Source organism: Schistocerca piceifrons, chromosome 1, assembly GCF_021461385.2.
Source record: "Schistocerca piceifrons isolate TAMUIC-IGC-003096 chromosome 1, iqSchPice1.1, whole genome shotgun sequence".
NCBI classification, from domain to species: Eukaryota; Metazoa; Arthropoda; class Insecta; order Orthoptera; family Acrididae; genus Schistocerca; species Schistocerca piceifrons.
Window position 1 is genome coordinate 735538641 of NC_060138.1, and position 27752 is coordinate 735566392.

A 27752-nucleotide genomic window follows, 5' to 3' on the forward strand; every position below is an offset into this window, starting at 1 on the left:
GTATGGAAAATACAGCTTATTCATTAATAAAGTTATTTTCCCAAATAAATTACTCAAATTACATGAAAAGTTGAATTCTTTAATTGAATAATAACATCATTTTTCCACTAGTGTATTAAATAACACACACACACACACACACACACACACACACACACACACACACTCACACACAAGTGTCCAAGGTGCTCTTTCAGACACTGCAGTGTTTGTGTGTGATGCCTTTAGTACAGCAACATCGAGACCTCCATTATACAACATTGTATTGTCTTCTGTGTTTACGATTTGAACTTGTCCTCGATACTGTGTATCACAGTTTACTACTACTTTGGTTACGGATTTGGTTCTATATTTATTGCATGAATATATTATCTAGTACAACTAATGCTTGCCGTAGTAGTGTGCTCTTTATATAGCTGTATTGCACTGAACAGTGCACTCCACAGATTCACTGCTGCTGTATGTGATTTTGAATTTCTGTTACTATTGTGCTCGATGGTAAAGTGGTGTTGAGAGTGGTTCTTTTGTGGACTGTTTCAAGCCAGACCCATGATTGTTTAGTTTGTGCAGAAAACAGTTGGAATTGCAACAGAAATTAGTCAGCCAACAGGAACAAATTCTGCAGCTAACTACTGTGGGAACTACAACATCCAGCAATATCACAACTTGTGTCTTTCATTAATTTCAGTGAACGGAGGAAAGTTGGAAGCAGAGGAAAGTTGGAAGTCTATTTTGTCAGTTCATCCTTCATTGCAGACAAGTTGTGTTACTGATCCTGTTTGCCAAAATGCTGTGTTATTGTCTTAAAGTAGGAAGTTTTATATTTAGTTCAAAAGTTATGTCAACAGTAGCGGATCCCAATAACATTTGAAACAGCATCTTATAGTAATCATCTTCATCATCAATATCAACAGCAGTATTAGTTTCTTCTGTGAGCTCATTGCTCTGTATTCTGGCATTGTAGACCAAACTAGTAAGTAAGTTACTTCATAAATTGCCCCCCCCCCCCCCTTTTCCAAATGCTGGTAGACTTGGAGACAAGAACCTGGTAGCCAGTAAAGAAAATATAGGAAAACAATTAAGTGTAGTTGCATGAGTAGGACTAATAGTCGCGTATACATGTCCTGTAAACTGACTTTTTCCCACACCATTTTGATAAAAGCATTGTTCAAATTATCTGTGGATTATGTTAATAATCATCTAACATGTAGAGGGCACTGTCAGTCTCTTGCATGATTAATGCATGCAGGTCATGGCTCCACTACATTGCCGAGCACCATAGGTTGCCTAAATTGTGCCCCAACTGATACAGTATGACACAGAATGCATTGCTTTTCACAAATTTAGCGACTTGGTCAGTGTCTGTCTGGGTTAGTGAGTGTCAATAATATGCCACAACAGGATACTAGTGACTGTCACATTGGTCCCAGCAGCCAATTGAATTCCATGTGAATAGCTGAACAAGCTAGTCATCAACAATCTTGACTTGAAATTGCAGGTGACCAAGGCAACTGCTAAGTCACTGATTAGCATGGCTGCATAACAGTGCATTGGCCCCACCCGTTCTGCATTTTCAGTGTCAGGTTTTCACATGTAGTGTATAGATGATACCACTGAGGACCGCCACACACTGTGAGGTGGATTGTGGAGTATGGATGTAGATGTAGATCATCAAAGTAAGCTACGAACTTGTAGACTTTCTGTAGTGTGTTTGCCAATGTCAACTAATATTCATAGTTTGGATTCATTTACCGTTTTCGTTTTTATAGTTGATGATCAAGTATCATTAGTGCCTTTCATTAATCCAGTCAGTGATCTAGTCCAGTTGTGTCTGGACTGCTAACAGTTGTTTGAACCTCTGTGAGGTTGTACAAAAAATGTTGAAGTACATATTTTATTTAAGTTGTTGTACAGTCATGTTTCTGGTGAGCATATCTAGTACTGTTCACAGTATAACAATATCATGAAAAGGATAGATCGCTGTTCACCACTTAGAGAAGTTGTTGAGTTGCATATAGACACAATGAAGAGACAACCAACAGAAGCACCTCCCCCCCCCCCCCCCCCACACACACACACACCACACACACACACACGGCTACTATCTCCAGCCACTGTGGAAACTCTTGTAATATGAGGGAGGTTTAAAAATTTTGTCCGTCTGATCGAGAGAAAAAATATTTAAGGCATTTCCTACACTGACACATATGTTTAGTTTGCTACTCACTGTGAAGATGACACATTGAGTTGCAGACAGGCACTATGAAAAGACAATTACCCCTTCTCCTTTTCCACTCCCTATCCTCCTCCCCCCCCCCCCCCCAGCCTCCCAACGCTGTGCATGGCAACTTAGTCCTGCCACCTAGTCCCTGCATACAGTGTTGACTCCTCTTCCCCCATCCACACCTTTCCCACTCCACTCCCGATTGCTGGTTCCACTCAACACAACAGTTGCATTCTGGCCGGAGCACTCTGAGATAGCAGCCATGTGTGTGAGATGTGCTTGCTTGTGTGAATTTCTACATCTTTTCTTTTCTGAAGAAGACTTTGGCCAAAACCTCAGTTTGTAACAGTCTTTTCATTGTGCCTGTCTGTAACTTGACATGTCACCTTTACCATGAGTAGCAGTCTATTCTTTTCATAATATTGTTAATATTCTAACCTGGACTTTCCACTGTTGAAAACCTTTGTTTGTTGAATATCGTTAGTGGTAACACTGGTTCCCATCAGATCACCGAAGTTAAGTACTGTCGGGCTTGGATGTATGACTATCCAGTCTGTCAAGTGCAGTTTGCAACCAGGGTGCACTCAGCCCTTGTGAGACAAACTGAGGAGCTACTTGACTGAGAAAGAGCGGCTCCGGTCACGAAAACTGACAATAGCTGGGAGAGCAGTGTGCTGACCACATGCCCCTTCATGTCTGCATTCAGTGATATCTATCGGCTGAGGATGACCTGGCTGTCGGTCAGTACTGTTAGGATCTTCCAAGACTTGCTTGGACAAAGTGGAGTTGCTCATCGTACATTGTCTGACAAAGACCATGTTTCCATTTCATCAGTCAACAGTGGCTCAGTTTCACATGCATTCAAGAGCGAGTGAGGTGGCGCAATGTTTAGCACTCTGGACTTGCATTCGAAAGGACGACGGTTAAATCCTGTGTCCAACCATCCTGATTTAGGTTTTCCGTGATTTCCCTAAATCATTTCGGCAAATGCCAGGGTGTTTCCTTTAACAGGGCAATGCCGACTTCCTTACTCATCTTTCCCTAATCCGATGAGACCGATAACCTTGCTGTTTGGTCCCCCCCCCTCCCCCCCCCCCCCCCCAAAAAAAATCAATCTATCCCAACTCAGATGCATTCAAGTGTGGGAAATACATAAAGAAATAATGTTTGTTTATTATTTTTCAATATATTCATCATGTAAATCCAGACATATAGTCCAATGTTTCTCCAACTTTTTAATACCTTCCGTGATTTAAGATTTATCTAACTGTACAAAATAAGCCTCAATCTCAGCTTCAGCATTTTTTCCAAACTTTCATCCACTCAGCCATAATCTCAGGTTTGGATGCCAACAGAAATTGCTGACAGCCAAGTCCAGAGAGTGCAATGAATGTGGAATCAGTTCAAGTGGAAGGTGATTTAGTTTTGTGGCAGTGATCAGAGAGGTGTGTTAGGCTTTGTTATTCTAATACAATATGAGGCACTTGAAAAAACCCTTCACTTTAAAAACTCTACAACTGAGAATGTACATGTCATTATATACTTCCATTAATATATAATAAATGAGCAGTGACATAGCTTGTAAGTAAAATTTCCACTGCAATAATCTCATGATTTGAGCACATAGATAAGAAATGTCCTATAGATCATTATCCCAATTTTATTTGAGCATTCTATTGTTACTATGGTTTGAAGTCTACATTAAATTGTTTATATTCCTATAACTGTCTGGCTATGCCAGTTCAAAGGTAGGAAGAAGACATTGACACAACATCTCCAATAGACCCATGCATAGTACTGTGGTGTCCAAACCAACCCTTGGGTTGAGGGCAACTTTATGTTATTGGTTAATGAGAAGGAAGGCAATTTCATACCACATCCATTAGGACCATGCCCAGTAAAGCTATGTGATGTTCAAACCATACTACTGGTTGAGGACGGCTTTACAATGTTATTTTGTGTAATAGTGACATGCAGCCTTTTTTGTCAGCAAACAGTAGCTGCAAGTAATACGTCACCAATTGCAAGACAGTGTAAAAAAGAATACTTGGCAACTAAATTGAAGACAGCAGTGAATGAAAATAGTTTATTTATTTACTTTTCAGAGAATGCTGTGTTGTTGTTGTGGAAGAGGAGCATGTGAAAGCTGTAGAAAGGAACAGAAACGAAATGTTACTTCAGAAACGGCAGAGGCTGATGGAAGAAGCTGCAGAATCAGTAAGTAGCTTTGTGTGTGTTGTATAGAAGCTGACAGAATGCAATTTTTGTGAAGCTCACTTCTGTTGTGGAGCAAAACTTGTTCAGTGCTTTTGGTATTATTTTCTATAGTGACTAACTGTAGACTGCTCTTCTCTCACTGTGGTTTGCAAAAGGAATTTTCCTCATATGAAAAGAATATAAGTGAAATCACAGATTCTCAACTCGTTTCTGTTAGATAACAGATAGTTTCACAAATATCACCTATTTTCATTCTCTAACAATATTTATTCTTTGTTCATAAGTAATAAACTCCTATCTTCTTGTTGTGTAATTAGTGTTAACTTGTTGTTACATCACAGAATGTCAAACAACAACAGAAATCTTTGAAAGAATAAATCCATTGTTACAAAGGAAAATTTCCAGCTAACATGATGATGAAAGTGATGAATGAAATGCACTTAATAGAAAATATCTACTTCAGTTTTAATTTCTATGTTTTTAAAAAAGTATTTGTGAATCTAGAGACTTAAGTGACAGTTAATTCATATTATGTGTTTTACAGTTATAATTTCTTCTGTAAGCTGAATGGCAATACACCTCCACAGAAGTTGTACTCCCCACAATTTGCATTTCCTGTGAATATTTAATTTAAGGTGGTGGTTGTTGGGATGTTTAAGGGGGACTAAACAGCTAAGGTCATCAGTCCTTTAAGGAAGGAGGGCAGTGGTATGTACTGTATTTTGAGCTTTCATTTAATTGAAAGGTTCAGAAAATATTGATCCAGTATTCCATGTCATACGAGATGAGACAGTTGGTAGATTCTGTTGCACAAATGGGTATCGATGTTATAAGGACAAGGATGTGACATGTTTATTTCTAGATGTTAACGGTTGCCACAGATTTATGAGAATAATCTTTTAAATCAGAATAGTTAAAGAGACAAAAAAGTGACAAAAACATTTGTCTTTTGAGAGCAAAGGTAATATTCGCTTTTGGAACAGTATTTTGTTATTCCGTGTAAGAGACTACACACCCATCTGTTCAGGCCCTCCTGACAGAGACCTGTGCAGTGATGGTCCAAAGAGATTGCAGATGCTATCAGAGATCAATGAATGTTACAACAACATAGGTGCCACAGCTCTACTGACATTCTGATTTTATTCATAAGATTACAGGCAGAATCATGTTAAGCAGTGGAAAAAAGAATGTTGGGAACAATATATTTCTTATATGGAAGCACATACCACACCTTCCCAAGTGTGGGCCAAATTACGGCATATTAGTGACTGTCAATACACTAACAGACACCAAGGAAACCAAAACGAAGGAGAAATTAACACAAATTTCTCAGACATTATTGAACTTCTAGTAATATACTATCAAAAATATCTGTGTTGTATAAATACTAATTTAACCTTGTTCAACATAATCTCTTAATGGAACATAATATCCTGTCTTTTAATTCAAAAGAATGGAAACCTACCAAGCCACCATTACAGTTTGTGAACTAAAAGCAATGTAGGGATACATTCCCAAAACCAAACAACATACATAATTAAGTGCTTCAATTCCTGGATGAAAATAATTATAAAAATTGTCCCATATAAAGGAGAGAGAGTATTGTAATACCTATATCAAAACCGGACAAGATGCAGGAAACAGAAATAGCTACCAACCAATCAATCTAATAACTAATTTGGATAGATATTAGTAAGGGTGTTAAGAACCTAGAAATCTCTCACCATGATTCCAAAATGGATTCTGAAGATCCTGAACTGCCACTGACCATTTCATACAGTTAGAATCTGTTATTAGTGATACCTTCATGCCCTGCTGTTATTTGATCACAGAATTTTTGATTTACAAAAGGCATATGATACAGTGTAGTGGCCTCATATTTTATCAGTACTGCATAACTGATGTTTCTAAGGAAATTTGCCCATCCCTCTACAAAATTCATCTCCTAGGTTGTTTAGAGTTGGGATGTAAATGACTGAGTAAACAATATGTGCAGGAAAATTAAGTTCCAGTGGGATCAGTTTTGAGCATCATACATTTTGCAATTGCAATAAATGAAATAGTAAATGCAGTGGGATCTATGTCACACTAGTGTTATATGTCAATGATCTTTGTTTATATTATAGCTCCATACCCTTTTGCATATCAGAATGCCAATTCCAGATAGCAGTTCAGAAGACAAAACTGTGAATACTGCTTTTCACCAACGAAAGAATGTGTTGTTGACTTTTGAAAAATATGATCCATCCATACTCATCTAAAACTACACTTAAAAACCCAACTGCTGGAAATAATGGCCCAGTATCATTTTCTAGGTCTTCTTTTTAATAATACTGTGATATCCAAAGCCTTTCGTTGGATGCCAAGTCAAGTCAGCATTTCAGGTAGTGAATTGGCTGAAAAACTAGCCAAAGAAGCAATAGGTGTGGAAACACCAGAACAAGACCTTCGAAATGTTGACTTACAGATCCGTGAGAAGCTGCATCGTGAAGAAATGGGAAAAAGAATAGCAGAATAATACACAAACCAATGAGCAATGAACACTCAAAAACACCAAGGTCTGGCATATGTCTCTACAAAACTGAAAAAGAGAAGCTATTGCCTATGGCCTTATGCTCTCTCCACATTGACACACAAAAATCACTCATTAATTTATACTATGGCAAGAACAACTCCCACAGGGTGTCTGTGGATCTGCCCTAACAGTTCAGCACAGCCTCAAAGACATGACATTAGTTGAACCTAGGAAACCCCCTATCGTATATTGTAGCAGATGACACAACAGCCAAAGCTGTGCACTACACTTGCTGTGAAGGAAAGATTTCAAGTCAACCCCATTAAATACTGGCCTAGGGAATGTGGATGGGCAGCGAGGCCTTTCGCCACTGGTCTAACTTCTGAGGTGCCACAGATCCATTTTGTGTGTCTGAACCTGACATGAATGACCAAACTGTTTTCTGTTTCTATTCCAGAACCTGTGTAGCAGCTCTGCCATTTTTGTCACAGCTCCAAAAATCACACAACCACTTAAATTGTGACATCAGTCAGAACTGGAGAACACCTAATCCTTGTTTCTCATGTTTGGTGTTACACCCATAAGCCATGTACTTCACTTCCTTTTAAAGAGTGGGTAGTATAAAAAGCGTTAAAGTCACCACTGTTAAATGTTGGCTTATGTACAGGCAGCGGATTGTGATGCTTCTCATCACAGGCATCAGTCAGTCCTTTCTTCATTCTTGAATTTGAATTTTGAAATATCTTCCTGTAGTTATTATTTCAAAATAGTAGTGAGTGATTTTGGTTGTGTTACATGGATAATTAGCTTGTACATACAATATTTATTTAACAATTGGTATGTCTTAGCCCTATAGCTGTAAGCAGTGAGCATTAATTTCCAGATCATAATTACAAGTACCATTACAGGGAGAGGCAATCTTATGGAGAATAGAGATAGTTCTCAAGTTCAATGTGCTTCTTTGCCTTGTCTCTTAAAACCAAATTACATGTATATCTTCAAACATATATTATTGTGTTGTGGTAATGCCAGAGCAAAGTGATAGTTGTTGAGGTGAATGTTTGAGGAAGAGACATAAACAGAAGGAGGGACTCAGCTTTTTAAGTTAGACAAAGAGGGATAGTTAGGTTTCTGAAATGAATTTTTACTTACTGCTACAATAAGTAACTGTGTTGTTGTCAAATGATATGCTTGCAGTATGGAAGAGAATGCCAACTGCAAAACTTTTTCTAGGACAGTGACTGACGTGTGGCAAGTGAAAAAAGAAATTTATTTATCGAAGATAAGTCAGGAGACTATGCACATTTAAGGGACAAGATACCAGGTATGGTATAGAATTTTACAAGAGGACAATGTAAAGACAAAAATCAAGAGCATGTGGTAAATGGAGAGACATTGCTGTGTGCAAATGGGAGTGGTGGGAAGCTGGAAGATTTTTTAAAAAAGTAGTTAACTGTACAAATGAAAGTAACCATAAATATATTTATGGATGAAGAAAGTAGTAGATGGTTAAAATGAAGACACAAAATGAGCAAAATGAGATGAAACTGTTTAGCAACAGTATCAATTATAATAGGTTATTACTCACCACATAGAGCAGGACTGAGTGGCAGTCACACGTTTAACATACACAGATTTGTACATGCACAACTTACGCACCTGTGTCCTCAGTCATCTCTAGGTGCTGAGGCCTGACTACAGCGAGGTGTGATCCTGACTAGCATGAGTAATGGGAGGTACAGAAGACGTGCAGGCTGAGGGTGGAATAGCAGGATAGGGGTGGGGGAACTTGCTATAATATTGCCTGTATGTCTGTGCAGGAACATGGTGGTGACAGAATGCAAGCTACTAGGTGCAGCATCGAGATGCTGCGTAGGTGGGAATAAAGCCACATCCATACTGGTCACATTGTGCTGAAACGCGTGATACAGAACAGAGCATAACTGCACAGAATGGACAGTGGCGATCGTAGATGTACAGCATTGTTCCAATGCCTTTAACAATGGAAGATGAAACTAGGGAATTCCAAGTGTTGCTGTAGTAGTTGTTTATCATCAGCTGCAGTGGCAAAAAAGGGGAAAAAGTTGTCAGAGGGTGACATTAGTGCTGAAAATTCAGAAGATATATGGTGGAAAAATTCTTTTCAGTGAATCACATATCAATAGTGATCTGTGGGATATAAATGATAAGTTTTGCTGATGACATTTCTATCCTCAGTGAAATCAAGGATGACTGCATGGGATACACAGTATATTGAGCACAGAATATGGATTGAGAGTAAACTGAGCAAAGATGAGAGTAATAAGGAATAGCAGAGATGAGACTTGTGATAAACTTAAAATAAGAACTGAGGAACACAAAGTAGATGAAATGAAGGAATTCTGACACCTTGGAACCAAAGTAACATATGACAGATGAAGCGAGAAGAATGTAAAAATCAGACTAGCACAGGCAAAGAAGGCATTTATGGTTAAAAGATAATGTATATAAATTATTTACGAAACAATCTCAGCAGCCACTTAGACTGTCTGCAGATGTTGTTGTCATTTACTGTCTAGGGAAGTTATCAGGTGATCAAAACCCAATTGCAAAATGATTTTGACAAGATATCTGTATGGTATAAAAAGTGGCAATTGACTCAAAATAATGAAAAATGTGAGGTCATCCACATGAGTAAAAGGAATCTGTTAAATCTTGGGTATAATATAAATCACACAGATCTAAAGGTTGTCAGTCCAACAAAATATCTACAGATAATAATTACAAACAACTTAAATTGGAATGATCACATAGATAATGTTGAGGAGTAGGCAAACCAGAGACTGCGTTTTATTGGCAAACAGAAGATGCAACGAATCCACAAAAGAGACTGCCTACACCATGCTTGTCTGTCCTCTGGTAGAGTGTTGCTGTGCAGTGTGGGATCCTTACCAGATAGGGTTGATGTAGGTCATTGAAAAAGTTCATGGAAAGGCAGCTCATTTTGTATTACTGTGAAATAGGGAAGAGAGTGTCATGGATGTGATAGAGCTGGGATAGCAATTTCTTTAAAACAAAGCTGTTTTTCAGCACAGTGAGATTTTTTTGTGAAATTTCAATTTCCAACTTTTTTTCTTCTAATGTGAAAACGTTTTCTTGGCATCCAACTGCATAGAGAGAAATGATTGACGTAATAAAATAAGAGAAATGAGAGCTCGCTTGGAGGGATTTAAATGTTCATTTTTTCCACACTCATTTTGAGAGTGGAATGATAAAGGGGGAGGGTGAAAGTAGTTTTAAGAGTGAATTGCATAGTAGTCATGTAAATGTAGATGTAGATTCAAGGTAAAAGAAAACAAGATACAACAGAGAAAAATGAAAAGAGCTGAAGATAATGCTTCAATAATTAAAAATCAGCCAAAGAAATTAAAGAAGAAATTTAGTTTTTGGCCAGTTAAAAATGTTTTCAAGAAGAAATAGGTAGGACTGCCCTAAAGGAAACACTGAGTTGTAAGCAAAGCAATACTTCATCTGACATGGTAATATGTGTTAAAAAGTGAGAAATGGAGGAGTGTAACAGGATCATTATCAGAACTGTAGCAAAATAGTAAACAGTGTAGAAAAATGAATTTTTGCAAGGTGGAGAATGTATATGATGAGGAACAATTACAACAAGGAAACTATTAGACGTGAAATTATAATCAAATAGGGTAGAAAGCTTGTTATAGCCATATTGATTAAAATTTGATTTGGAGATGCTTTGTTACAGACTTGGTGTAAGTGTGAATGATAAGCAATGATGATATTGTGGTATTCTGTGTGCTTAATTCAGAGGAAACTGGTTGTAATTTTTATTTACTTTGATCATCATCGCATTTTGGTATCCTTCTGAAGAATATTTGTCAGTTACCACTTTGTCCAATACAATGTCATTCATTTGCTACCATAGAACACATCTTTAGCGTGCAGTTATACCTGTATTTGCTTTTAATTCAGATTTTGAACTAGGTTGGACATATTGTTATTACATTAGCCAACAAGATTTTACTTTTTTCTGTAACTTGCATGAAAACTGCTAATCTTTATGCTTTCAGATGTGCCAATTATGAAAATATTAATGAAAATGCATGATTTGCTCTCATTTTGGAGTTATGAGAACTTTACATTATTGCCTATATAAGCTTATGCTCATATTTCCCCTGGTGGTATTCCTCGGAGGAAGGTTATAGAAGACGCAACCGTTTTGACTAGCATTTATAGTTTCCTGCTTGTGATTGCCCGATTAGTGTCCAGCAGTAACCGACTAACATTGATGCATTCAACTTTCCCCTGCATCTCGTTGCCATGTCAGAAATATTTCCAAGAAAGCTTGTTGACACTTGAACAAAGTCATCCCAAGAAAACTTTCTTGTCATGTGTTAGGATGGTGTTAAAATGCTCATCATTGTACAGTTTGCATGTATGGGGACCCAGGATGGTGTTAAAATGCTCATCATTGTACAGTTTGCATGTATGGGGACCCATGAAAATCCCCTTTTATTTTGACTTCACTGAGACATGGAAATTTCTCGTGCAAATAGAGAAATGCTTCCCCAGTTTTGTCTATGGCCTGAACTAAGCTTTCCGTTAGGCTCAACTTTATATGAAAACCAAGGGGTATTATGTTCTTGAATTTGACAGGTGCTTCATGCATAACATTATGCGACCCTGATTCAAGAAATTGATGCTAAGGCTGACCATTCTTTTTATAATGAAGTGCTTTGGCGTGACCATCCCAGAGGCACAGGAAGCAACAGAATTTGGTGTAGCCATGTTGTAGCCCAAGTAATGTCAGATCCCTGAAAATTTGCCATTTAAATTTGTCATAGTTCAGGTGCAACAACAGTTGTTTCATGTTACATGTTTCTTTCATGTAAGGTGCATACTCAGTAGGAATCGATGGTAATATCGCCATTATGCAGGGACTTTTATAGTCAATGCAAGTAGCTGCCATTGGTCCCCATACATCACTACAAAATACCAAATTCTTTTCACTTTTGAAAAATAGAAGGAATGGCGTATGGCAGTTACAGAACACAGTCACATTTACCATCTTATCAAGACAAGTCCACTGTTGTAGTCTTGATGCCAACAGTTCAGCTTTACCTTTCGACAGTTCCAGATCTCTCACTAGGTTGTTAAGGTCACACTATTTTATTTTGTAAATCTCTTTACACTCACAGCCACACATAAAATCAGGAGCTTTCGAAGAACTTTGTTTTGAAGGGGAAGGTGCAGCACTAGTTTCACTAGTGCCCTCGTCACTGTTACAATGTGATGGGACAGGAACAGACAGTCCATCTTTGTGAGGCATTGGTTGCATGGCCGACAGTATGTTAGTGTAAATCAGACTAAGAGCAGCCGACCAGTTGCAAAGGATAAAGTAATCTTTACCTAGGTTTCAATAGATATAAATCTATCTTCTTCAGAAGACGGCCTGGGGACAATGAACATCGTAACATATATTTAGGTATGAAACATGAGTCAAGAATGAAGTTTAACATATATTAGGAAAATATTGTATTACAAGATGTGAGAAAGATTCTTGGTACTTACAATATTATAACAACATGAAGTGATATGTCATCGTTTAGGCAAACATCTGCATAGTTACGTGGAAGCGTTGCTGTAGCGCAGCTATGTTTAAAGTCCAGTATGTTAGTGTGTTAATGCAGTTGTCATACAAAAGTAACCATCATTCACATAGTTTGATGATTCTCACCAGATCATGAGTGTAGTAAAGTCCAGGGAAAATATTTTACAGTTCAGTCTTGAAAGTACAGTCTGTATGCTGTCCGAATGTAGGCATTTATTGGTGCTCGTCCACAAATTTACCTATAATTCTCAGCACTGTTTACACATTTGCAAGACATATTACAATAACCACATACGCTACCTACTCTTCAGTAACATGTTCTTACAGCATATGAACAAAGCACAACTTGAAACAGATAAAACTATGCTTAAGTGAAACATGCTCCGCTCCTCTCTTCCCCTACCCCTACCCCCTACCCCTACCCCCTACCCCTACCCCCTACCCCCTACCCCCTACCCCCTACCCCCTACCCCCTACCCCCTACCCCCTACCCCTACCCCTACCCCTACCCCTACCCCTACCCCTACCCCTACCCCTACCCCCTACCCCCTACCCCCTACCCCCTACCCCCTACCCCTACCCACTATGAGCCCAGGCTAAAAATAGTGACACACAGCTATTGTTGCCTCAAACTTTATCACTATTTCTACCGTCAGTGGGATTTTGAAGCCTATATGGGAAGGGATCGACAATGAATGAGCATTATCGTAGTAAAATATAATTAAATGCACCTCCCTCTCCCCCCCTTACTTTGGAAATGAGAGCTAATTGGTTTTTCATTGTCGTTTTTCTCACCAGTATGGTTGATATAGTTAACAAACATTCATTTCATACCAGTTAAATCTTCACTGTTGGCTATTCTTCTTCTTCTTTTTTTCTTTCTTCCTTTCTTTCTTTCATTTGGGTCATCTAAGGACCATGCACCATTGTCAATGCTTCCTTCTTTGTTGTTCTTTCTTTTTCCTCCAGTATTCTTTCATCTTTTCACTATGTGTCCTTTTTCTCTCCTCGAACCATTTTGACCCTGTCTTCTTTTTCTTCTCCTTCCTGCCTTGGAATTCTTCCACTTTTAACACTTTCCTCTTGAAAATCTCTCTTTCTGTTGCATCTTTTTCACTTATGTTGTTTCTTTCCAAATCTTTCCTAACTTCTTGAATCCAGCCTATTGTTGACTTCTTGTCCCAAAGATATTTAAAAATCTGTCTGGTTAACCTGTTGCTGTTCATTCTGTATAAGTGTCCAAAAAATAGCAGTTGCGTCTTTCATAGTGTTTCATTTATGTTTTCTATGTTATGACGAACTTCTTCATTGCTTCTTAATTTCCATACCTCTGTATTTTTTCGTGGCCCAAGTATTTTTTGAATGATTTTTCTTTCTAGGACTTCAAGTTTGTGTAATTTGTAGTTCAGTGCTAAACGTTCACTTGCATAGAGACATTCTGACTTTACTACTGTGTTGTAGTGCTGCATCTTCAAATTTTTAGACAGATGCCTTTTGTTTTAGACATTCCTAGTTATTTCATAAGCTCTTTCCATTTTTTGTACTGTTTCTTCTGCAGCGAATTTTTCTAAGCCATTTTCTTGGATAATTTGTTCCAAATATTTAAATTTATTTACCCTATTTATCTGACCAGTACCTGTTGCTAGGGATTCCGGAGCATATATATATATATAAACAAAGATGATGTGACTTACCAAACGAAACCGCTGGCACGTCAATAGACACACAAACAAACACAAACATACACACAAAATTCAAGCTTTCGCAACAAACTGTTGCCTCATCAGGAAAGAGGGAAGGAGAGGGAAAGACGAAAGGATGTGGGTTTTAAGGGAGAGGGTAAGGAGTCATTCCAATCCCGGGAGCGGAAAGACTTACCTTAGGGGGAAAAAAGGACAGGTATACACTCGCGCGCGCGCGCGCGCGCGCAGCGACACACACACACACATATCCATCCACACATATACAGACACAAGCAGACCTCTTTTTTGTGTAGGTGAAGGATTAGGTGGGTGAGGGCAATGGATTGTTCAGTTTGGAACTGGTATAGGGACTGATGGAAAGAAGGGTTGCAGCCAGAGATGGGAACTTTAAGTGTGAGGTCTTTGGGGGTTATGCCAAATGTCAGACAAGCCTGAGAAAATAAAATATGCGAGCGTAATCTGGCTAGGGTGAAGGCATGTTTGCGGAGGGAATGTAAATAAAACTTAATGGGGTCGTTGTGGGGGTGTTGTGAGGGTGACATGGTATTAGGAGGTGGAAAGTGTAACATGAGGTTGAAATGAAAATGAAAGATAAAAATGTATGGGGAGAGATAAGGGTGAACTAGAAAGTAACTGGAGATCTGGTATGAAAAAAGGCGAAAAAGTGTTGGTTAAGTTGATCCTGTGGTGAACTTGGGTTGGTAGACAGCGATGTGCATGAAGGTTAGGTGGTTGTGTTGCCGCTAAAATACGTTAAAGGACGGAGAAATTCAGGAAAATTTCGAAAAAAACGTGTAAATGTATTAAAAGGAGTGGTGTTGTGGTGAAAGATTACGAAAATGGGGCTAACAATTGTCTGACGAAGAAATAATGACGTTAAAACCTGTGGGGAGCGGCTAAAAATGATCAGTGATGTGCGAAAAATGGAAGTGGAAATTAAGTGAAAGTTATTAGAACTAGCCGAAATGGTTGTTTAATAAGTGAAAGCAGCTGTTATTAAACTAGAAACGGTGGATTTTATAGCAGCGGTAGTGTTGAAAGCGGAAAATAAAAATTTTTTTGGTTATGGTTTGGAAGTGGGTTACGTATTATTGAGTATATATAGGCGGGATAAAATTGTATTACAGTAAAAAGGGGAAGATGAATACAAAGTGAGACTACTGGTAGAAACAGAAAGAGAAAATAAAGAGGAAATAAGACGACAGGAAAGATTTCGAAATGCAACAGCGACAATAACAAACGTAATTGTTGGGTTCAAATTAATGATATGGTTATAATAGAGGGAAACATTCCACGTAGGAAAAATATATCTAAAAACAAAGATGATGTGACTTACCAAATGAAAGCGCTGGCTGGTCGATAGAGAACAAACAAACACATACATACACACAGAATTCAAGCTTTTGCAACAAACTGTTGCCTCATCAGGAAAGAGGGAAGGAGAGGGAAAGACGAAAGGATGTGGGTTTTAAGGGAGAGGGTAAGGAGTCATTCCAATCCCGGGAGCGGAAAGACTTACCTTAGGGGGAAAAAAGGACAGGTATACACTCGCGCACGCACACACACACACACACACACACACACACACACACACACACACACACACACACACACACACACATATCCATCCGCACATACACAGACACAAGCAGACATTTGTAAAGGCAAAGAGTTTGGACAGAGATGTCAGTCGAGGCGGAAGTAAAGAGGCAAAGATGTTGTTGAAAGACAGGTGAGCTATGAGCAGCAGCAACTTGAAATTAGCGGAGGTTGAGGCCTGGCGGATAACGAGAAGACAGGATATACTGAAGGGAAAGTTCCCATCTCCGGATTTCTGACAGGTTGGTGTTAGTGGGAAGTATCCAGACAACCCGGACGGTGTAACACTGTGCCAAAATGTGCTGGCAGTGCACCAAGGCATGTTTAGCCACAGGGTGATCCTCATTACCAACAAACACTGTCTGCCTGTGTCCATTCAGGCGAATGGACAGTTTGTTGCTGGTCATTCCCACATAGAAAGCTCCACAGTGTAGGCAGGTCAGTTGGTAAATCACGTGGGTGCTTTCACACGTGGCTCTGCTTTGATCGTGTACACCTTCCGGGTTACAGGACTGGAATAGGTGGTGGTGGGAGGGTGCATGGGACAGGTTTTACACCGGGGGTGGTTACAAGGGTAGGAGCCAGAGGGTAGGGAAGGTGGTTTGGGGATTTAATAGGGATGAACTAAGAGGTGGACGGCGGAAAGACACTCCTGGTGGAGTGGGGAGGATTTCATGAAGGATGGATCTCATTTCAGGGCAGGATTTGAGGAAGTCGTATCCCTGCTGGAGAGCCACATTCAGAGTCTGATCCAGTCCCGGAAAGTATCCTGTTACAAGTGGGGCACTTTTGGGGTTCTTCTGTGGGAGGTTCTGGGTTTGAGGAGATGAGGAAGTGGCTCTGGTTATTTGCTTCTGTATCAGGTCGGGAGGGTAGTTGCGGGATGCGAAAGCGGTTTTCAGGTTGTTGGTGTAATGGTTCAGGGATTCCGGACTGGAGCAGATTCGTTTGCCACGAAGACCTAGGCTGTAGGGAAGGGACCATTTGATGTGGAATGGGTGGCAGCTGTCATAATGGAGGTACTGTTGCTTGTTGGTGGGTTTGATGTGGACGGACGTGTGAAGCTGGCCATTGCACAGGTGGAGGTCAACATCAAGGAAAGTGGCATGGGATTTCGAGTAGGACTGGGTGAATCTGATGGAACCAAAGGAGTTGAGGTTGGAGAGGAAATTCTGGAGTTCTTCTTCACTGTGAGTCCAGATCATGAAGATGTGATCAATAAATCTGAACCAAACTTTGGGTTGGCAGGCCTGGGTAACCAAGAAGGCTTCCTCTAAGCGACCCATGAATAGGTTGGCGTACGAGGGGCCATCCTGGTACCCATGGCTGTTCCCTTTAATTGTTGGTATGTCTGGCCTTCGAAAGTGAAGACGTTGTGGGTCAGGATGAAGCTGGCTAAGGTAATGAGGAAAGAGGTTTTAGGTAGGGTGGCAGGTGATCGGCGTGAAAGGAAGTGCTCCATCGCAGCGAGGCCCTGGACGTTCGGAATATTTGTGTGTAAGGAAGTGGCATCAATGGTTACAAGGATGGTTTCTGGGGGTAACAGACTGGGTAAGGATTCCAGGCGTTCGAGAAAGTGGTTGGTGTGTTTGATGAAGGATGGGAGACTGCATGTAATGGGTTGAAGGTGTTGATCTACGTAGGCAGAGATACGTTCTGTGGGGGCTTGGTAACCAGCTACAATGGGACGGCCGAGATGATTGGGTTTGTGAATTTTAGGAAGAAGGTAGAAGGTAGGGGTGTGGGGTGTTGGTGGGGTCAGGAGGTTGATGGAGTCAGGTGAAAGGTTTTGTAGGGGACCTAAGGTTCTGAGGATTCCTTGAAGCTCTGCCTGGACATCAGGAATGGGACTACCTTGGCAAACTTTGTAAGTAGTGTTGTCTGAAAGCTGACGAAGTCCCTCAGCCACATACTCCTGACGATCAAATACCACAGTCGTGGAACCCTTGTCTGCCGGAAGAATGACGATGGATCAGTCAGCCTTCAGATTACGGATAGCCTGGGCTTCAGCAGTGGTGATGTTGGGAGTAGGATTAAGGTTTTTCAGGAAGGATTGAGAGGCAAGGCTGGAAGTCAGAAATTCCTGGAAAGTTTGGAGAGGGAGATTTTGAGGAAGAGGAGGTGGGTCCCGCTGTGACGGAGGACGGAACTGTTCCAGGCAGGGTTCAATTTGGATAGTGTCTTGGGGAGTTCGATCATTAGGAGTAGGATTAGGATCATTTTTCTTTGTGGCAAAGTGATATTTCCAGCAGAGAGTACGGGTGTAGGACTACCTAAAACCTCCTTCCTCATTACCTTAGCCAGCTTCATCCTGACCCACAACGTCTTCACTTTCGAAGGCCAGACATACCAACAATTAAAGGGAACAGCCATGGGTACCAGGATGGCCCCTCGTACGCCAACCTATTCATGGGTCACTTAGAGGAAGCCTTCTTGGTTACCCAGGCCTGCCAACCCAAAGTTTGGTTCAGATTTATTGATCACATCTTCATGATCTGGACTCACAGTGAAGAAGAACTCCAGAATTTTCTCTCCAACCTCAACTCCTTTGGTTCCATCAGATTCACCCAGTCCTACTCCAAATCCCATGCCACTTTCCTTGACGTTGACCTCCACCTGTGCAATGGCCAGCTTCACACGTCCGTCCACATCAAACCCACCAACGAGCAACAGTACCTCCATTATGACAGCTGCCACCCATTCCACATCAAATGGTCCCTTCCCTACAGCCTCGGTCTTGTGGCAAACGAATCTGCTCCAGTCCGGAATCCCTGAACCATTACACCAACAACCTGAAAACCGCTTTCACATCCCGCAACTACCCTCCCGACCTGATACAGAAGCAAATAACCAGAGCCACTTCCTCATCTCCTCAAACCCAGAACCTCCCACAGAAGAACCCCAAAAGTGCCCCACTTGTGACAGGATACTTTCCGGGACTGGATCAGACTCTGAATGTGGCTCTCCAGCAGGGATACGACTTCCTCAAATCCTGCCCTGAAATGAGATCCATCCTTCATGAAATCCTCCCCACTTCACCAAGAGTGTCTTTCCGCCGTCCACCTAACCTTGTAACCTCTTAGTTCATCCCTATGAAATCCCCAAACCACCTTCCCTACCCTCTGGCTCCTACCCTTGTAACCGCTCCCGGTGTAAAACCTGTCCCATGCACCCTCCCACCACCACCTACTCCAGTCCTGTAACCCGGAAGGTGTACAAAGGCAGAGCTACGTGTGAAAGCACCCACGTGATTTACCAACTGACCTGCCTACACTGTGAAGCTTTCTATGTGGGAATGACCAGCAACAAACTGACCATTCGCCTGAATGGACACAGGCAGACAGTGTTTGTTGGTAATGAGGATCACCCTGTGGCTAAACATGCCTTGGTGCACGGCCAGCACATCTTGGCACAGTGTTACACCGTCCAGGTTATCTGGATACTTCCCACTAACAACAACCTGTCAGAACTCCGGAGATGGGAACTTTCCCTTCAGTATATCCTGTCTTCTCGTTATCCGCCAGGTCTCAATCTCCGCTAATTTCTAATTTAAATTTGCCGCCACTCATACCTCACCTGTCTTTCAACAACATCTTTGCCTCTTTACTTCCGCCTTGACTGACATCTCTGCCCAAACTCTTTGCCTTTACAAATGTCTGCTTGTGTCTGTGTATGTGCGGATGGACGTGTGTGTGCGCGCGTGAGTGTATACCTGTCCGTTTCCCCCCTAAGGTAAGTCTTTCCGCTCCCGGGATTGGAATGACTCCTTACCCTCTCCCTTAAAACCCACATCCTTTCGTCTTTCCCTCTCCTTCGCTCTTTCCTGATGAGGCAACAGTTTGTTGCGAAAGCTTGAATTCTGTGTGTATGTATGTGTTTGTTATAATAGAGGGAAACATTCCACGTGGGAAAAATTATATATAACATATTATATACCGCCACCCATACCTCACCTGTCTTTCAACAACTTCTTTGCCTCTACACTTCCGCCTCGACTGACATCTCTACCCAAACTCTTTGTCTTTAAATATGTCTGCTTGTGTCTGTATGTGTGGATGGATATGTGCGTGTGTGTGCGAGTGTATACCTGTCCTTTTTTCCCCCTAAGGTAAGTATTTCCGCTCCCGGGATTGGAATGACTCCTTACCCTCACCCTTAAAACCCACTTCCTTCCGTCTTTCCCTCTCCTTCCCTCTTTCCTGATGAGGCAACAGTTTGTTGCGAAAGCTTGAATTTTGTGTGTATGTTTGTGTTTGTTTGTGTGTCTATCGACCTGCCAGCACTTTCATTCGGTAAGTCACCTCATCTTTTTATTTATATATATATATATATATATATATATATATATATATATATATATATATATATATATATAAAACAAAGATGATGTGACTTACCAAATGAAAGTGCTGGCAGGTCGACAGACACACAAACAAACACAAACATACACACAAAATTCAAGCTTTCGCAACAAACTGTTGCCTCATCAGGAAAGAGGGAAGGGAGGGAATGTTTCCCTCTATTATATATAAAGGAAGGAAACATTCCACGTGGGAAGAATTATATATAAAAACAAAGATGAGGTGACTTACCGAACAAAAGCGCTGGCAGGTCGATAGACACACAAACAAACACAAACATGCACACAAAATTCAAGCTTTCGCAACAGACTGTTGCCTCATCAGGAAAGAGGGAAGGAGAGGGGAAGACGAAAGGAAGTGGGTTTTAAGGGAGAGGGTAAGGAGTCATTCCAATCCCGGGAGCGGAAAGACTTACCTTAGGGGGAAAAAAGGACAGGTATACACTCGCACACACGCACATATCCATCCACACATACAGACACAAGCAGACATGTGCGAGTGTATACCTGTCCTTTTTTCCCCCTAAGGTAAGTCTTTCCGCTCCCGGGATTGGAATGACTCCTTACCCTCTCCCTTAAAACCCACTTCCTTTCGTCTTCCCCTCTCCTTCCCTCTTTCCTGATGAGGCAACAGTCTGTTGCGAAAGCTTGAATTTTGTGTGCATGTTTGTGTTTGTCTGTGTGTCTATCGACCTGCCAGCGCTTTTGTTCGGTAAGTTTCATCATCTTTCTTTTTAGATATATTTTTCCCACGTGGAATATTTCCCTCTATTTTTATATATATATATATATAATGGAAGGAAACATTCCACGTGGGAAAAATTATATATAAAAACAAAGATGAGGTGACTTACCGAACAAAAGCGCTGGCAGGTCGATAGACACACAAACAAACACAAACACACACACAAAATTCAAGCTTTCGCAACAAACTGTTGCCTCATCAGGAAAGAGGTAAGGAGAGGGGAAGACGAAAGGAAGTGGGTTTTAAAGGAGAGGGTAAGGAGTCATTCCAATCCCGGGAGCGGAAAGACTTACCTTAGGGGGAAAAAAGGACAGGTATACACTCGCACACACGCACATATCCATCCACACATACAGACACAAGCAGACAGTTTGTTGCGAAAGCTTGAATTTTGTGTGTGTGTTTGTGTTTGTTTGTGTGTCTATCGACCTGCCAGCGCTTTTGTTCGGTAAGTCACCTCATCTTTGTTTTTATATATAATTTATATATATATATATATATATATATATATATATATATATATATATATATATATATATATATATATATATATATATATATATGTATATATATAACAGAGGGAAACATTCCACGTGGGAAAAATATATCTAAAAAGAAAGATGATGAAACTTACCAAACAAAAGCGCTGGCAGGTCGATAGACACACAAACAAACACAAACATACACACAAAATTCTAGCTTTCGCAACCAATGGTTGCCTCGTCAGGAAAGAGGGAAGGAGAAGGAAAGACAAAAGGATATGGGTTTTAAGGGAGAGGGTAAGGAGTCATTCCAATCCCGGGAGCGGAAAGACTTACCTTAGGGGGAAAAAAGGACAGGTATACACTCGCACACACACACATATCCATCCACACATACACAGACACAAGCAGACATTTGTAAAGGCAAAGAGTTTGGGCAGAGATGTCAGTCGGGGCGGATGTACAGAGGCAAAGATGAAGTTGAAAGACAGGTGGGGTATGAGCGGCGGCAAATTGAAATTAGAAATTAGCGGAGATTGAGGCCTGGCGGATAGCGAGAAGAAAGGATATGCTGAAGGGCAAGTTCCCATCTCCGGAGTTCTGACAGGTTGGTGTTAGTGGGAAGTATCCAGATAACCCGGACGGTGTAACACTGTGCCAAGATGTGCTGGCCGTGCACCAAGGCATGTTTAGCCACAGGGTGATCCTCATTACCAACAAACACTGTCTGCCTGTGTCCATTCATGCGAATGGACAGTTTGTTGCTGGTCATTCCCACATAGAACGCTTCACAGTGTAGGCAGGTCAGTTGGTAAATCACGTGGGTGCTTTCACACGTGGCTCTGCCTTTGATCGTGTACACCTTCCGGGTTACAGGACTGGAATAGGTGGTGGTGGGAGGGTGCATGGGACAGGTTTTACACCGGGGGCGGTTACAGGGGTAGGAGCCAGAGGGTAGGGAAGGTGGTTTGGGGATTTCATAGGGATGAACTAAGAGGTTGCGAAGGTTAGGTGGACGGCGGAAAGACACTCTTGGTGGAGTGGGGAGGATTTCATGAAGGATGGATCTCATTTCAGGGCAGGATTTGAGGAAGTCGTATCCCTGCTGGAGAGACATTCTGAATGTGGCTCTCCAGCAGGGATACGACTTCCTCAAATCCTGCCCTGAAATGAGATCCATCCTTCATGAAATCCTCCCCACTCCACCAAGAGTGTCTTTCCGCCGTCCACCTAACCTTCGCAACCTCTTAGTTCATCCCTATGAAATCCCCAAACCACCTTCCCTACCCTCTGGCTCCTACCCCTGTAACCGCCCCCGGTGTAAAACCTGTCCCATGCACCCTCCCACCACCACCTATTCCAGTCCTGTAACCCGGAAGGTGTACACGATCAAAGGCAGAGCCACGTGTGAAAGCACCCACGTGATTTACCAACTGACCTGCCTACACTGTGAAGCGTTCTATGTGGGAATGACCAGCAACAAACTGTCCATTCGCATGAATGGACACAGGCAGACAGTGTTTGTTGGTAATGAGGATCACCCTGTGGCTAAACATGCCTTGGTGCACGGCCAGCACATCTTGGCACAGTGTTACACCGTCCGGGTTATCTGGATACTTCCCACTAACACCAACCTGTCAGAACTCCGGAGATGGGAACTTGCCCTTCAGCATATCCTTTCTTCTCGCTATCCGCCAGGCCTCAATCTCCGCTAATTTCTAATTTCAATTTGCCGCCGCTCATACCCCACCTGTCTTTCAACTTCATCTTTGCCTCTGTACATCCGCCCCGACTGACATCTCTGCCCAAACTCTTTGCCTTTACAAATGTCTGCTTGTGTCTGTGTATGTGTGGATGGATATGTGTGTGTGTGCGAGTGTATACCTGTCCTTTTTTCCCCCTAAGGTAAGTCTTTCCGCTCCCGGGATTGGAATGACTCCTTACCCTCTCCCTTAAAACCCATATCCTTTTGTCTTTCCTTCTCCTTCCCTCTTTCCTGACGAGGCAACCATTGGTTGCGAAAGCTAGAATTTTGTGTGTATGTTTGTGTTTGTTTGTGTGTCTATCGACCTGCCAGCGCTTTTGTTTGGTAAGTTTCATAATCTTTCTTTTTAGATATATATATATATATATTTTTTTTTCAGGTATTCTTAAACCTTCTTTGTTGACTATTTCTTCTAAGAGATTGATTTGTATTCCAGCATTTGCTAGGTTTTCAGGAAGAATGGCAAAATCATCATCAAATGCTATACAGTGAATTTCAATACCATTGCTTACAGTTCCCAGTCTGTTTGGTGATACCTTCTGTTCTTTTAGTTTTTGTTTCCATGCTCTTACTGTTTTCTCTAGTACACAGTTAAAGAGGAATGGAGACAGGCCATCACCTTGTCTTACACCTGACTACTATTATTATTATTTTATTATTATTTATGTATGTAGTTTATCCTCATTCAAACAAAATAATGTCACAGTTACCCAATGCAATAAATGTTGTTGAGACAGTGATGTTACATTGGATTTTATTGGTGAAGCTTCCTATTATTTTTATGTAACACCTGCTTTTTCATCGTCAGATGATCATTCAGATTGTGATGGTCCAGAAGGGCTTTAATTGTGCTGTTGTCATGGCAAAACCTGTAGTGCACAGACTCCTAGTAATGATATTCAACGCTGTCATGTACACATTAGTTTGCTATGTTGAAAGACTGTGAAGTAACCAGTTAGGTATGTACAAAAAGTAGCTGAATTTTGCAGTTCTGTGTAGCCAATATATTTTTAGTATGGCCAGTACTGAATTCCACTACTTGATGAGGTTGTATATAGTACCACTGCTAATTTACTTATCAGTTGTGCAGACTGCAAAGTTCTTTGACAACATAATTCCAAAAAGAGGAAGTAATTCTGTGGACGCTGGTGTTAGTAAGGCACCAGTGCTCTTATCTTAAAATCTCATTGACTGTAGAGATTGACACTATGAGAGAGGGAAAATGTTCACTACTTCATTCCTTCAGATTCAGCATCCACCTGACCAGCTATTAGGGCTGCCTTTATCTGGATTCCAGTACTAAATGTGTGTGCCTGTGCATTCTGGACATCATAATGACAGTGTGTCTAACTAGGTCTCATCAATTTACCTTCAGACAATTACACCAGTAAGATGATCTGTTTAACTTTTCTGATGCTTTGGTGATACCATCCAGTGCACTGTTTGAGTGTCTCGGAGTGAGAGATCTTATTTTCAGAAATACGAGAGCAACTTTTATCTTGGAAATCATTGTTACCACCTGAAAAGAAGTGAGCATTGACATGTTAGGTCACAGATGTCATGAGACAGCTTGGGAAAATAATCTAATCCATTTCTACTCAACTTGTGCCCTTAGCTGATAGAGATTGACCAGACCAGGGCTCAGGCATGCATGTTTTTCTTTTGTTGTCCCAGATAGTTCAACGGGATTAGGGTCAGTTGATGTAAGTGGCACACATGGACCCATACTACAAAAAGATAATTCTGACACTTTTAGGGAGTAATGGGATAGTGCATTGTTATGATCAAGGCATAAGCCACATACAGGGCGCTGTAGACAAACAGATCCACATATTAGACAGTAGGTTGGTTATTGTTCGCTCTAAGAGATGATGGCAGGCATATAAGGGATGTCATTGCATTACATGAAAATATTTCCTTCATGAAAATACCTCCATCATCTGACTGAACAGTGTTCTGATAAGAAGAGAAAAACATCACCTCATATTGTTCCCAACATACCTGTACTCTGCTGTTGCCCTATACCCATGGGTGGCCCATCAGTTCAGGTGACTTCCGACTTCAGGAAGAATGTAATAATATCTGTTTCCAAGAAGGCAAGTATGAACAGGTGTAAATACTACCAAGCGATCAGTTTAATAAGATATGGTTGCAAAATACAGACATGAATTGTGTACTGAAGAATGGAAAAATATTAGGGAAGGAAAGTTTCTACTCACAATATAGCGGAGATGCTGAGTCATGATAGGCACAACAAAAAGATTCACACAATTATAGCTTTCGGCCATTAAGGCCTTTATCAGCAATAGACACACGTACACACACGCACACACACACTCATGCAAACGCAACTTGCACACATGTCTGTGTGTTAAAGTTGCGTTTGCATTTGTGTGTGTGTGTGTGTGTGTGTGTGTGTGTGTGTGTGTGTGTGTGTCTCTGTCTATTGCTGACAAAGGCCTTAATATTGTTACATTCCATCCCAGATTTTCCATTGTTTGAAGAATGGAAAAACTGATAGAAGTGGCCTTGGGGAGATCAGTTTGAATTCCAGATAAATGTAACAATGCTAAAGGCAATTCTGATGCTACAACTTACCTTATAAGATAGTCAGAAGAAAGGAAAACCTACATTCGTAGCATTTTTAGATTTAGAGAAAACTTTTAACAGTGTTGAATAGAATACTCTCTTTGAAATTCTGAATGTAGAAGGGATAAAATACAGGAAATAAAAAATTATCTACAACTCGTACAAAATTAGAGTGCAGTTCTAAAAGTTAAAGGATACGAAAGAGATGCAGTAGTTGAGAAGAGGGTGGAGAGGGTTGTGGCTTCTCCCTGGTGTTATTCAATCTGCACATTGAGCAAACAGTGAAGAAAACCAAGGAGAAATTTGGAAACAGAATTAAAGTTCAGGGAGAAGAAATAAAACTTTGAGATTTGCCAATGGCATTGTAATTTTCTCATAGTTGGCTAAGGACTTGGCAGTTCAGTGAAATGGATAATGTCTTGAAAAGAGATTTTAAGATGAATATGAACAAGAGTAAAACAATGGTAATGGAATGTAATCTGATTTAATCAGAGGCCATAAAGTGAATTACTTTAGGGAATGAGACACTAGAAGTAGTCGATAGGTTGTGATAGTTGGGCACACAATAATAGATAATGGTTGAAACAGAAAAGATATAAAATGCACATGGCAATAGCCAAAAAAAGCTTTTTCTGAAAAAGATAAAATTATTAAAAGTGAATTTAAATTTAAGTGTTAGCAAGTATTTTCTGAAGGTATTTGTGTTGAGTGTAGCCTTGTACGAAGTGAAACATGGGTGATAAAACACTTCAGACAAGAAGAGAGTAGGATAATTTTGAAAGGTGGCCTACAGAAGAATTCTGAATATTAGATGGGTAAAGTGAGTAATTAATGAAAGACTACTGAATTGAATTGGAAAGAAGAAATTTCAATAATGTGGGAAAAGATGGATTGTTACTTACCATAAAGAAGACATGTTAAGCTGCAGACAGGCACAATTAAAAGACACCGAAGTAGATCATTCGGCCATAGCCTTCATCAGCAAAAGAGAAACACACACTGTTCCTACAATCAATCAAGCAAACCTCATGCAGACATTACTACCACCTCCAGCACTAGGGCCGTAATGCAACTATCACGTGGAATGCAGCAGCAATCTGGGTGCGGCAGGGAAGGGGAAGGGATGGTATGTATAGGTCAGGAGAGAGACGAACATTGTCTGGTGGGTGTGCAGAGACTAGAATGCCAACAGGCGCAGCTTCAGGAGGTTGTTAGGCAGGGAGGTGGGGCAAGAAAGGAGCGAAAAAGGAGAGGGAGAAAGATGGGAGGAAGCGTTGGCAGAAGGCATCAAACAAAGAGATTGGTAGATGAGAATTGGGAGGAGATGATAGGACAGAGGGAGGTGGAAACTGTTGGGTGGAGGGTCTGGGGACACTATGTTACCATAGGTTGAAGTCGGGATAATTATGGGAGTGGAGAATGTACTGTAAGGACAACTCCCATCTGCACGGTTCAGAAAGAAAGGCTGGTGGCGGAGGGGAGGATCCAGATGGCTCCAGCAGTGAAGCAGCCATAGAAATCAAGCATGTTAGTTAGTTAATATAATGGAAGGAAACATTCCACGTGGGAAAAATTATATATAAAAACAAAGATGGGGTGACTTACCGAACAAAAGCGCTGGCAGGTCGATAGACACACAAACAAACACAAACATACACACAAAATTCAAGCTTTCGCAACAAACTGTTGCCTCATCAGGAAAGAGGGAAGGAGAGGGGAAGACGAAAGGAAGTGGGTTTTAAGGGAGAGGGTAAGGAGTCATTCCAATCCCGGGAGCGGAAAGACTTACCTTAGGGGGAAAAAAGGACAGGTATACACTCGCACACACGCACATATCCATGGATATGTGCGTGTGTGCGAGTGTATACCTGTCCTTTTTTCCCCCTAAGGTAAGTCTTTCCGCTCCCGGGATTGGAATGACTCCTTACCCTCTCCCTTA

The 27752-nt window shown here is 41.0% G+C and overlaps 1 protein-coding gene across 3 annotated transcripts in view; it reads left to right on the forward strand.

Moving 5' to 3' along the window:
- Window positions 1-27752, forward strand: part of LOC124711389 (germinal-center associated nuclear protein) — a 294702-nt gene that overhangs the window by 128144 nt on the left and 138806 nt on the right. For all 3 annotated transcript variants that reach the window (XM_047241452.1, XM_047241443.1, XM_047241459.1), the window contains one exon: window positions 4330-4441. In XM_047241452.1, coding sequence (XP_047097408.1) covers window positions 4330-4441 — 112 coding nt within the window. The remainder of the gene's footprint in view (window positions 1-4329; window positions 4442-27752) is intronic.